Source organism: Plectropomus leopardus, chromosome 6 (assembly GCF_026936395.1).
Source record: "Plectropomus leopardus strain MGB_pleo_1.0 chromosome 6, ASM2693639v1, whole genome shotgun sequence".
In the NCBI taxonomy this organism is placed as follows: Eukaryota; Metazoa; Chordata; class Actinopteri; order Perciformes; family Serranidae; genus Plectropomus; species Plectropomus leopardus.
The window spans coordinates 1,834,229-1,846,915 of record NC_142181.1 but is presented as its reverse complement, the minus strand read 5'-3'; the positions used below and the strand labels follow the sequence as shown (position 1 = coordinate 1,846,915).

General features: G+C 35.8%; 1 protein-coding gene and 1 pseudogene across 1 annotated transcript; both read left to right on the top strand.

Moving 5' to 3' along the window:
• Positions 1–2,704: 2,704 nt before the first annotated feature.
• On the top strand, positions 2,705–4,989 carry LOC148189285 (uncharacterized; annotated as a pseudogene).
• A 3,557-nt stretch (positions 4,990–8,546) lies between these two features.
• LOC121943361 (cone-rod homeobox protein) lies at positions 8,547–9,906 on the top strand. The gene is made up of 2 exons (XM_042486884.2): positions 8,547–8,690; positions 9,480–9,906. The coding sequence occupies exons 1-2, from the start codon at positions 8,562–8,564 to the stop codon at positions 9,597–9,599; spliced, it is 249 nt and encodes an 82-aa protein (XP_042342818.2). The 5' UTR covers positions 8,547–8,561; the 3' UTR covers positions 9,600–9,906.
• The last annotated feature ends 2,781 nt before the right edge of the window (positions 9,907–12,687 follow it).

The window sequence follows — 12,687 nt, the reverse complement described above, 5'->3', positions numbered from 1 at the left end:
AAAAACAATAATAATGATACATTATTATTATTATTATTATTAATATAATAATAATAATAATAATAATAATAATAATAATAATAATAATAATAAATGAATAAATAATTATTAATGCAGTTTTCTGGATATTTTCCCTTTTTTATTGGTATTATCTTGTGATTTTTTTCCTCTTTTTATTACCATTTCTCAAGTCTTTTTTCTTTTCCTAAATTCTAAAAAACAGAAAAACTGTATTATAATTACCATAACTACATATTCAGATTTATGTTGTAGAATAAGAGAATAATTATAATTCTTTTCCAGATATTTTTTGTCTATATATGTTTTTTAATTTTATTTTATTTCATTTTATTTTATTTCATTTTATTTTATTTATTTTATTTTATTGTAGTTTATTTTTTGGAGTTTAGTTTAGTTTAAGTTTCAGGGTTTTTTTCAGTATTATTTTTTTCTTTGATTATTGTTAATTTTCCAGGCCATTTTTCAGGTTTCAAATGGTTAAATGACAAAACAATGACCAATAAAACTGCTACCATCCACTACATGAAACCATTTAGGGTTATATAATTTCTTCTTTGAGTACTATAATTTAAAAAAAAAACAAAAAACTTCAATTTCAGGTTTCAAGAGTTGAAATGCTTGTGAAAGGTGTCTGAATGAAACACAAGCACATGGATGCTGATCCAGGTTTTAAAGGGTTAATAACATTAAATCTGGAGTTCACGTGGGAAACTGTAAAATTTCTAACCAATGCAGGCAGCGACAGACCATGATAAACAGACGTGTTTTGTTGTTTTTGGGGACATTAGTTTGTGGCGTGTTGGTCTGTGTTCTTTTGGTAACATGGTGATTCTGACGTGAATTATTTTAATGTTATACACTAAAAAAACAAACAAAATGGACATGTCTGTGATGCCTTACAATAAAAATATCAGGACATCCGTCACGTCTTCTTCACTCTCTCACCTTTTATTTCTCAAATATTTATTACATACATGTATTTTTTAAACAGCCTCCAGTGATCAGGAGTTTGCCGCAGACATTTAGCACTGTGCATCTGGTTTCTGTGCGTGAATGTACCGCATTAATGCGACTGTGGTGACCATTTTAAATAAAAATCAAGTAAATGCTGCTCTCTCTCTCTGTCACAGATGTAGATACCAACACACATTTTGTCTCTGTCACGTCTCACCGGTGGTTTCTCTGCATCATATCTTATTTCTCAATAATCTGAAGACACCACATTAGTTTGAGACACGCCAAAAGGAAATAGATGACTTGGTAGAGAGTAAAAGTTTCATATAATGATGAAAAGTTTCTGATAAAGACGTGAAGTTGTTGCGATCACAGAGATAAGCTGCTGATGATGGCTGTGCTGCTTGTGTCTCAGTGTTTTTCCGCTTTTCATCTCACCCTAATGTCGGGAACTCGCGGTTCAAAGTATTAAAATGGCTATCAGAAATATTTAATCATTATCAATAATGATTAATAATTATGTTAAATAGGATTATTTATTTTACATGAAATCAACTCACCATTCCCAAAAGGGAAAACTGATAGCCACCTAATGAAATTAGCACAAAATGCACCAAACTATCAATTTGGATTTCTGCTTATAATTCAATTAATAACTATAACCAGAACTAACATATATTGACACAGACGCTGCCGTTTCATTCACTCCTCTGCATTATTAAAAACACAGCATAATAATCAACAAGTATAATAAAGTAACTGCTATACTTCCAAATGTACTTATTCACAAAGAAAGCAACGCAAAACAAAGCACACAAATCCCAACTGCACAGCTAACAACTTTTGGTTCTAAAAATGTTCTGAGATGGTACGAGGCAACCAATGCAACGTTTTAGTAACGTTTCCAGTTGCAAGTTTTCTTTATGTTCCCACAATGTTCTTCTTAAAGTTTGGACAGCATTCTCTACATGCATAAAAAGGGTAACTTTTTTATCGTTAACATATCACATTACATTATATTTTCATCCAACAAGTGATCTGTAATCTCAGGAGTCAATAACATACTGTGAATGTTCTTTGTTCTCATGTAACATTGTGGGAACGTTAATAAAAGACCATTTTCTCTGATCTGTCGCCTCTCAGCATCAACAAAACATCCTCAGAATGTGGCAGTTAAAATGTTACCTTAAAGGGACATTATTTGAAATGAAAAACATCCTTAAAATGTTCTTTTAAGTTTAGATTAAAATATTTTCTTTGAAACATTATTGCAACTTTTAGATAACATTTACTCACAATCTCTGGAAAGTATATGCACAAGTTGGCTGGTAGACTGAAGAGGGACGAGAAAAGGTGTCCGTTGAAGGAGTGCTTTAACGTCATTCGAGCTCTTCAGAGACTTTAGAAGAGTTGTAGTCTTGTTTATTTTTGGAGCATTTCATTCGCCCTCAGCAGCTGTGGTTTTGCTTTCATTAGCCAGGACAGGACGCTGATTTGTGGTGAAATACAACAAAAAGTTGGATGTAAACACACAGGCTTTTGCCCTGAAGCAGAGTGAACCAAAACTATTATTTATCAGACCGTAACGTAATAAAATGTGTTATTGTGTTTATGCAGGCTCCTGTCTTTCTCTCGTTTTCCATCACAGATGCACAAACACACATTATGTCACTTCTCACTGGTGGTTTCTGCACATTTCTCAATTATCTGAAGACACGACAGCTTCAGTGGTTTTAGATGCGTTCAAGCGACAGAGATTAGTTGAGAGTGAGCTGCATGCATCACCGATGAAGAGATAAAGAAGTCACGATGTTCAGACCGCAGAGCGAAGCTGCTGATGAGGGCTGACACGGAGCTCATGAGGGGTCAGTGTTTGTGGGACTCTCAGACGGAGACCTCGGAGCAGAATGGCTGCAGTCACAGAGCTCTGCTTCCTGCTGTTTGCTCTCATCAACAACATTCACGCACAACAACTCATCAGCATCGTGGAGGAACGGGACTCTTACAGCTTCAGTCTCCCCGAGGAGGCCGACTCCTGCCTGATCTCCAGGTTTGTCGGTGAGGAGAAGCTGGTCCTGCTGAACACCTCTGACCTCTGGTCCCACAACTCCACGGCACCTGAAGACCCGAAACGACGACTCTCGGTCGTCAGCAAGCACAACATCTCTTCTTACAAGATCCACAACCTGACCCACTCAGACTCCGGCCCGTACCGAGAGGAGTGTTGGACCGACGGCAGAGTCACACACGACAAGACCACCACCGTCATCGTCTGCAGTCACGTGGATGGAGAAGAATATACTTATGTCATGACACCTGGAGGAACAAAGGATCTGACATGTTTTGGACCGGCTGACCATCAGGACGTCCTGTGGCTCAAACGTGACTTTAGATACGAGCAGGAAAAATGGAGCAGAGTTTTTGGGGACAATGAGACATCAGTGATGGACGAGGATGGAGGAAGATACCAAGTGGTGAAAAACACATCAGATCTTCGTGTTTTTAACTTGACAAAAATAGCCTTAACAGAGTTCAGCTGTCTGAGGATGGACCAGCAGCAGTGTGTCAGCAGTTCCTCTGTAGAGTTACAGCTGTATTTAGAGACAATCTACCGCTCAGAGGGACAGACGGCTGTGCTGCCGTGCACTCGCACTGATTTCAGTGATGATCAGTCGCCAAAGTGGGAAATTGACAACAGCTGCAATGGACATCCAAACCAGACTGTGTCCTCAGTGGACCAGAACTACTCTCTGGTGTTTTCATCACTGATGTTAAATCACACAGGTTTGTACTTCTGTGAAACTTCTGTCAGTATGAAAAGGTATCGGCTGGTTGTGTGTCCTAAATTTGGTCCTCCTGCTGTCGAGCTCTTCTCAGAGGGAGAAAACGTCACTCTCACATGCAAAGATCAGGAAAAGGGTCAGCGGCCTATTTGGTTCGTGAAATCAAACCGAACAGAAGGCAGAGTTTTTAATACATGGTTTGGTCAGAGACTGAGCAGAGTGAGTCAGTCTGATGATCACAGGAGTTTGTTTGTCTCTAATGTCTCTCTGAAGGACGCAGGAGAGTATTGGTGTGCAGTTATTCAGGGATATGGTCAGTGTGAGTCATCCAGTAAAATAGTGTTAAAGTACAGAGATCCGTTTGGGGTTCACTCCACCTTCTACAAAGTGAGATGGGCGGTGCTCAGCGCTCTGCTGCTGACGCTCTGTGTTGTTGTGGTCGAGGTGAACCGGAGGACCAGGAGAGGAGAGCAGCTCTGAGCTCAGACTCACAGTTAATATGCACGAGTTCATTTCCTCACTGTCTCTGACACACTGTGTTATTCACTGGACCTGAAAACGGGAGACATTCAGGCCAAGAAGACATTTCAACGGGGACACAAAAGACACAGAGACAGAGAGACAGACAGAGAGACAGAGAGACAGAGAGACAGACAGAGAGACAACCAACAAAAACTGCACTCAGAGTGTGTGATGTTATTATTGTTGTAATTATTGTTGCTGAGTGAATAAAATTTAAAATGTGCAAGAGGTGAAATGTAAGCTGGGAAATTAGATCTATAAAAACACAATGATTTAAAAACAGATTCAAATAAAAATAATAGAGAAGTTTTGGAGGTCAGAGGTTGACCTTTGACCCTGTCAGGGTGCAGATATACCTGTATATATTGTATGTATGTATACTGTGTGTGTGTTTTCTTTGTGTAGCTGTGTGTGGGTGTGGCTGCAGCCTGACACACAGCAGGGGGCGCTCTGCTTTCACTCATTCATCTGTCAACATTGCTTTGACCTCAGCTTTTATTTTGGATCATCTGACTGATTTTGATCTTGTTATTGAACTGATGCTTCATTTTAAATCAAATTATTCTGTGATTTTTTTATTACATGTGAAGGAGTTTGAGTTGTCTTTTATGCATTTATAACTGTGTGTTTTTAGAGTTATATGATTGTTATTTTACTCTGGACTTTATCAATCAATAATCATAATAAAGCTGAAACAGATACAATAAAACTTGGTCTCCAGTTTTCAATGTTTTGATTTCTGATTGTAATGATTGTAAGCAACATGTCTGTTGGTGTGTAAAATGTTTTTTTATATTGTATTTAAGAGCAGATTCTCAGTTTGATGTGTGTGTGTGTGATTACTGCTGACTGCATTTTACTGCTTCTCATCAACATCCAGAGATCCAGAAACACAACGCAGGCCGACACACTCCGAATTTTTTTTTTTTATTAATTCAACATAAAAACAATACATACAGCACAAAGGAAATGTCTGAAATAAATTAAATAAATAAAGTTTTATATATATATATATATCTATATATATATATATATATATATATATATATATATAGATAGATAGATAGATAGATATATACACAACAATAAATAAATATTAAGAGAGAGTAAATATATTAAATGAATATATTTTAATATTAATATGTTAATATTAAAAAAACAAATAATAACAACAAATAAAAAACAATAATACTGATATATTAATAATAATAATAATAATAATAATAATAATAATAATAATAAATGGATAAATACATAATTATTAATGCAGTTTTCTGGATATTTTCCCTTTTTTATTGGTATTATCTTGTGATTTTTTTCCCTCTTTTTTCCTCTTATTTAGTACTATTTCTCAAGTCTATTTTCTTTTCTTAAATTCTGGCAATTAGTGGGACATCTCCTGCCAAGTTGCTCATTGCCCTTTTTTAGCTTTTTTTTTTTTTTAAAAGAAATCCAATAATTTTGCTGAAGTTTCATGTAAAATACATCTCGGCGCAGCACAAGAAAACTGAAGTTGTACTCTTTAGTTTGTACATTACATTTCCTAATTTATTTGAGGTTTAGCAGAGGATATATAAATACACAGATGTATTTCAGACAATTTCAAACGTTAGTTATCCTCACAGTTTAACACTGAAAGAGCCCCATTAGATCATTTTTGGTCTGTTAGTGATTCAGATCAGAGAGACTTTAAAGAGAGGACGCTGATTGATCTGCTATTGATCACTGATTGATCTTCCCTCAGAAGTCTCACTGAGCTAACATCCCGTCACAAACAGGCTGCAAATGGACTCAGTGCACATTAATGCTTCTCATTTTTCACTTTCAGCAGTATTTTTCAAACTTTAGAAGTTTCTGTGTTTTCTCATTTATACATTATTAAACTAGCAGTTGAAAATTAACCCTTTGAAACCTGGATGGACATCACTTTTCTTGTGCTGCTTTCAGATACCTTCCAAAAGTATTTAAAACTCTGAACACAAATTGGCTTGATTTCCCTCTCTGTCTCTTTTTTCTTTTTTTTCATCGGGGAAAAAGGCAATGGGAAACTTTTCAAGAAATGTTCTACAAATTGCCAAATAACCCTAACCCTAACCCTAACCCTAATCCAATAGGGGAAAATAATGTTTTTAAAAAGCTAAGAAAAAATTTCTAGGGGACAAAAATCTGTTTGTTTGTTTTTTTTTGTTGTAGAATAATAGAACAATTATAATTCTTTTACAGATATTTTTTGTATATATATGTTTTTAATTTAATTTAATTTCAATTTAATTTAATTTCAATTTTTTTAAAATATTTTTTGTAGTTTAGTTTAGTTATAGTTTCAGGGTTTATTTCAGCATTATTTTTTTCTTTGTTTATTGTTAATTTTCCAGGCCATGTTTCAGGTTTCAAATGGTTAAATGACAAAACAACGACCAATAAAACTGTTACCATCGACTACATAAAACCATTTAGGGTTATATAATTTCTTCTTTGAGTGCTATAACTAAAAAAAACCTTTCCCCTCAGTGACTCCTGTGTGTCTGTTTTTGTGTATTTTTTTCCAGTCATTTTTGTGTGTTTGGTGTGTGTTGAAACAATTAGTCGATTAATCAAACAGTTGATTGATAGAAAATTAATTGACAGCTGATTTAACAAACATTTAAGTCATCTTCTCATTTATTTTGAATACTGTAGAGATTTTTTCAAGAACTTTTAATACTTTATTATTTTCTTTTTAAAAAATAATTTTGTAATGCAGGACCGTTACTTTTACACTGGAGTATTTTCACAGAGTGGTATTAGTACTTTTACTTGACTAAAGTATCCGAATACTTTGAAGCAAAGTGAAAGTTAGCAGCTGACTCGGAGATGAAATGAAGTGATTCCAGCTGACAGATTGAGTCCCATCATCACATCATCCTGCAGCTTCAAAGAATCAAAGAGTTCAGGAGGTCAAATCAAAGTCCAAAATGTCCTCTCGTGTCCGTCTGAACTTCAGCCATCAAACACTCCACGCGCTCATTAACACATTAAAGCGCGCTCAGGTCTGATGGCGGTTTCGGACTCTGTTTAAATCTGGACTCTTGGAGCAGATTTCTCTCTGTGTTTTTGGATATTCAGCAGCGATGACGGACTTCAGCATCGAGCGCATCCTCTCCCCGCAGCTCGGACACAAGCAGCCGCAGCTGAGGGACTGTCCTCCGGGAGGATGTTCCCACAGGATCCCCGCAGGATTCAGTCTGGACTCCGGGAACGTCGGACCTCCTGCGCCGGTCCTGGTGCCGGTGCCGGTGCCGGGCTGCTTGCAGTACCGGGGGATGAGCTTTGGAGAGGCGTTTTACCCGCTCGGAGCCGGTTTCCATCATTCAGACTTCAGCAGCTTTTATCCAAACTTACAGCAAAGCGCTCACCTGCGCTTCAGCGGCCAGGACTCTGCAGGTATGTGCACTTTTATTTATGTATGTATTTATTTATGAAGAGTAAACGTTTAGACAATAGAAATGATATAATTCATTTTCTTTCGCGCTTTCCCCCCCGTTTTTTTTTTTTTTTGCTTAAGAAATGAAATGTTTTTTATTTGTTTATTTACTGTTAATGAGTAAACGCTTTTCCTCAAAAGCTCAAAGTTTTAATCATGATCTAATAAAAATGATAGAATTCAGAATTTTTTTTCGCGCATCTCTTTGTTTTTTTTGTTTTTGTTTTTTACTTTACCTAAATTTATTTATTTATTGTTTTTAAAGAGTAAAAGTTTAGGCTAAACTTTTACCCAATGCTCAAAGTTTTAATAATGATATAATGGAAGTAATACAGTTCAGTATAGTTTTTCGCGCAATTCCTCGTTTTTTTTTACTTGAAAATGCAGATTGAATGTTATTTTTTTTTTATGTTGAAGAGTAAACGTTGAGATCAAACGTTTATCAAAAGCTCAAATATTTAACAATAATCTAACAAATCATAGATTTTTTTCGCGCTTTCCTTCGTTTTTTTTTACTTGAGAAATTAATTCAAATATTATTTATTTTATTTATTCCCTCATTCATATACCGTTGTTGTTTGAGCTTTAGGTAAAAGTTTGATCTCAACGTTTACTCTAGTTTTAAGTTGCAGCAATACAAACGATAGAGCTCACTTTTTTCGCACATTCCTCCTTTTTTATTTTATTATTTTTTTCCCTGAGAAGTTAATTTAAATGTTCCTTTTTCAAAAAAAACAGATGCCCAGCAGGTTGCAGGTTATCATGGTTACCATCACGCCGGGTTGCCTGCGCAGCCGCAGTCCCGTCAGAAGGCCCGGATGAGGACGGTGTTCACCAACACTCAGACCAAGCGGCTCGAGGCGCTGTTCGAGCTCAACCAGTACCCGGCGGTGGAGGCGCGCGCTGAGGTGGCGCGGAGCACCGGGCTGAGCGAGGAGACCGTCAGAGTGAGTCCGATGAGTCATTGCGTGGTTTTGTATATTTTTTCAAAAGGTTGGGGAAAGATAAGTGGTGTAAAACCTCTCCAGGTTGCGTAAAACGTTTCCAGGTTGCATTTTACGCACCGACTTACAAAGAAGGTTTTAATCTGTGTTTCTGTATTTTTATGAATTATAATTTAACGTTTTATGCTTTAACATAAACAACTCACATCTGGATTCACTTAAGTTCCGAAAGGTACCCCAAATATTGTGCGCAGGAGATATGCGCAAAACCTCTCCACGCTGCATGTTTATGCACCATCGCTTTCTCTTTCCAGATTCTGTCAACTACAAGTTACTTATATATATATATAAATGGATTCACCATTACATTTGGTGGACGCCTTTTCTAAAGTGACTTACTTATAATAATTATTTCTTTATTTGCTATTTAACTTAATTTGTCATTTGTCATGTTACCAAAAGGTAATTTCCTTTTGTATTTTGTGCATCTTCACACACTCAACACTTCTTAAATTAACATAAATGTCTTAATCATTACATTTGACAGATTATTTTATCTTAAGTGACTAACAATATATATTATTTAATATTTATTTAATTTGTTGTTAATTTGTCACACGATAATGTACATATGTGCATCATTATGTGCATATTTACAATCTAATGTAATGTACATATAATGTAATGTATATAATGTTCATATCTACATTATTATTTGCAGGCAATCAGCTTTAAATCTCCTGCTCAGAGCACATGAAGTTAACTCTTTCCTCTCTCTGTTTGTGTTTCCAGGTGTGGTTTAAGAACCGCAGAGCTCGGACGAAGCGGCAGCGCAGCGGGTCAAAGGTCAAATCCCCCTCCCCTCCCCCCACAGAGCCAGCAGATAAGAAGTTCCTCTCCTCCATCCTCTGAACGCGACACACTGTCCACCTGCTGCTCGGAGCTCAAACTCCACCTTTATGGGGACTCCCGCCACCAGAGGTCAAAGGTCAGCTGACTGCATCTCACTGCTGGACGCTTCGTAAACAAACATCTGCTCACCTGATGATGCAGGTGACCCGACATGACGTTTTCTGTCTGTGACGAAACGTTCAAACCCCGCAGGACGGTTACCTCCGACGTGACTCAGGAAACTTATTTGGCTGCAGTTTAATCTACTGAATTACTTTTTTCTACTTTTTTATTATTTATTTTGTATTTTTTATCTAATTTATTGAAATCTGTGTATAATATTGCGTGTGCTCGTTTTAAACACGAGTGCCATCGAGTGGTTTCATTAAAAAAAAGTTACAATGAAATTCAGTCTTGTGTCTTTATTAACTGTATGAATTCATCTTTCAGCAACATTTAGATAAACATGATTTATAATGTAGTTTGTATTGAAAAAGCACTTGAACACGTCACACTGTCATCTTAAATCCTGTTTGGCACCAGATCCATTTTTGTTTCACAAAGCAAAAAAAAAAATCATTTTATTCCCACTCTTTGGGATTTCCATGTTAACTCTTAAGTGAAATCACTTTCCTTTTTACTTTTTTGTAATGTTTGGGTCATTTCTTTTTCATTGCTCATTGCTCTCCCATGTTTTGACAGAAATCAATCCAATTTGTTTAGGTTTCCTCTCTGGAGAGGAAGTTGCACTCTGAAAAGTGAGCACCAGGTGTCAGTGTTAAGCACATTCTTGATACCTGCAGCAGAATGAACATTTTCATTTAATCGCGTATTTAAACCTTTGAAACTTGAGCAAATCAGTGCAATTTCTTTCTGAATCATGTGAATAAAGGCAACTTGGTAATAAATATTCCACAAATTGCAAGGAATTAGTACATCTAGCAAATTATTTTTATGAAAAGCTAGGGAAAAATGTTTAGGTAAAAAACAAAAAAAGCTATGGAAAATTATACTTACATAATTAGACTTTATAATTATTATTACAGCGTTTCTGTGAATTGTTCTGCACTTTTTTCCAAGTCTTGTTTGCCTTTTTTTTCTTCCTTTTTTGTTTGTCTTTTGTCTTTTTGTTTAACTAAATTTTAATAATAATTTAAATTAAATAATAATAAATCTATAACTTTCTTGTATTTTTTAGGCCAGTTTCTTGGTAATTTTCTGAGGGTCATTTCCTCTTTCATTATTCATTGCCTTTGTCACTTTTTCTGGAAAAAATCAATCCAGTGTTTGCAGGTTTCGAAGGGTTAAGAACCGTTTTGAAACACTACAGGAACATTTTTATTTCATGTTACTTAAAGCTTCTCCAGCACCACAGTGACAACTTTTACAGATTCAAAATTACATCCAAATCTTACAATCAGCTCAAAAAACAGTTTTGGTGTTATAGAAAAAACAAGCCATCAATTTAGAAAAAAGCTGGAATAAATAACTACCAACTACAATAATAAAATGCTGCCTAGTTATTAAATGCAATCCAGTAAATGAATATTGTGTTTTTAGCCGGTGCTGTGGCGCCGTCTCCCCCTCCTCTCGCTGCACAGAGCGGCTGAGCTCACCTGTGGCAAATCTGCTCGTCAGCAGCCTGCAGGTTAAAAGGGCCGGAGAGGCGTGCAGACGGCAGCTGGAGGACTGTGTGTTGGGTTGTTAATGTTTTCTTGTTGTGAACCACAATTAGAAACTGAGCTCCTGTTTGCAAAAAGCGTGTTTGTTTGTGCCGTGTGCCGTCTGTGTTTAGTTTTAATGCTTTGAAACCAGAGCAAAGTGGCCTGATTTCTTCCGAAAACATGAGAAAAGAGAGATGAGGAACTTGAAAAGGGTTTACAAAAAAAAAACAAAAAAAACCCCAAAACATTTAAATTTCAAGAAAAATACCTGAAAATTAGAAAAAGAATTCAGAAAAAAACAGGGAAAAAAACCCAACTACAGTTCTTTGGTCATTTTCCCTTTCTAAAAACAATTTCTTTGTTTGCAATTTGCAGAACATCTTTTGCCAAGTTGCTCATTACCCTTTTCCCCCAATACACCAAAGTCGCACCAGTCAGTCACTCTAACTTGCGTGAAAGGCGTCTGAGTCGGTGCTCTGTTTGTATGTTTTTAAATGGAAATGAACTAGAAGCAAACAGTTTGTGTTTAATCTGCCAACGTCTCTTAAACTCTGTGTTCGCTCTCACAGTCCTCTTATAGTTTAAAACAATATTTTCTAAAAAAAATTGTATTTTTCCACAAAGTGACATAAATGAGAGTTTGTTGAGGTAATATGTGTTACATTGTTGACCATGGCTTCACACTCCTGGTTAAGGAACCACACGGAGAAAAATATCACTATGTTCAGATAAGATTTATTTAGTGATTTTAACGCTACTTGTAGGGATCCTCAAGGGTCAGTATTAGGACTATTTTTAATCTTATTTTATCTTATTTTTGTATATAAATTATATTTGCAAGGTTTCCTATTTGCAGATGATACCAAAGTATTTCTTCTACAGTTAGGATTTAAAGAAATGTTTGGATAATATGGAAGAACCTCTAAATTATTGGTATTCAACTAAAATTCGAAAAGGTCCAGTTGCTAAAATTTCCTCCCAGCAAAGGTCCAAACTGCATACCAAAAATCAGAATCACGATGAATTGAACATTTTTACCTCAATTATGATTAATGAATGATTATTTTGCTCTTTTTTATGGTTTGTTTTTTGTCCTCGTAGTTCATTGACACAGTGTCATGTGACCATGGTGTGTTGGAGCATAATAAACATATGATTTATTATTATTGATTAAACTTTCCAGCATTATATAAAAATGAAAAGCTCCATTGGGAAGTATTAAAAACTTTAGACAAACTTCTCGTGCAGCTCAAATGGTGTTATGAGAGGATTTCTCCTTTTTTCTAATACAAAAAAAAATCCTTTTGTATTTGTATCTCTAATAAGTGAACATTTTACCTTGATTATGATTAATGAACGATTATTTTTCTTTTTTCTTTTTTCTGTGGTTTGTTTTTTGTCCTCATAGTTAACTGACACAGCGTCATGTGACCATGGTGTGTTGG

What these genes read in the sequence shown, in the direction of transcription:
- LOC121943361 (XM_042486884.2), top strand. Translation starts at nt 8,562, where the DNA reads ATGAGGACGGTGTTCACCAACACTCAGACCAAGCGGCTCGAGGCGCTG. An exon ending in TGAGCGAGGAGACCGTCAGA is followed by an intron (nt 8,691 to 9,479) that starts GTGAGTCCGATG and finishes TTGTGTTTCCAG; the next exon opens with GTGTGGTTTAAGAACCGCAG.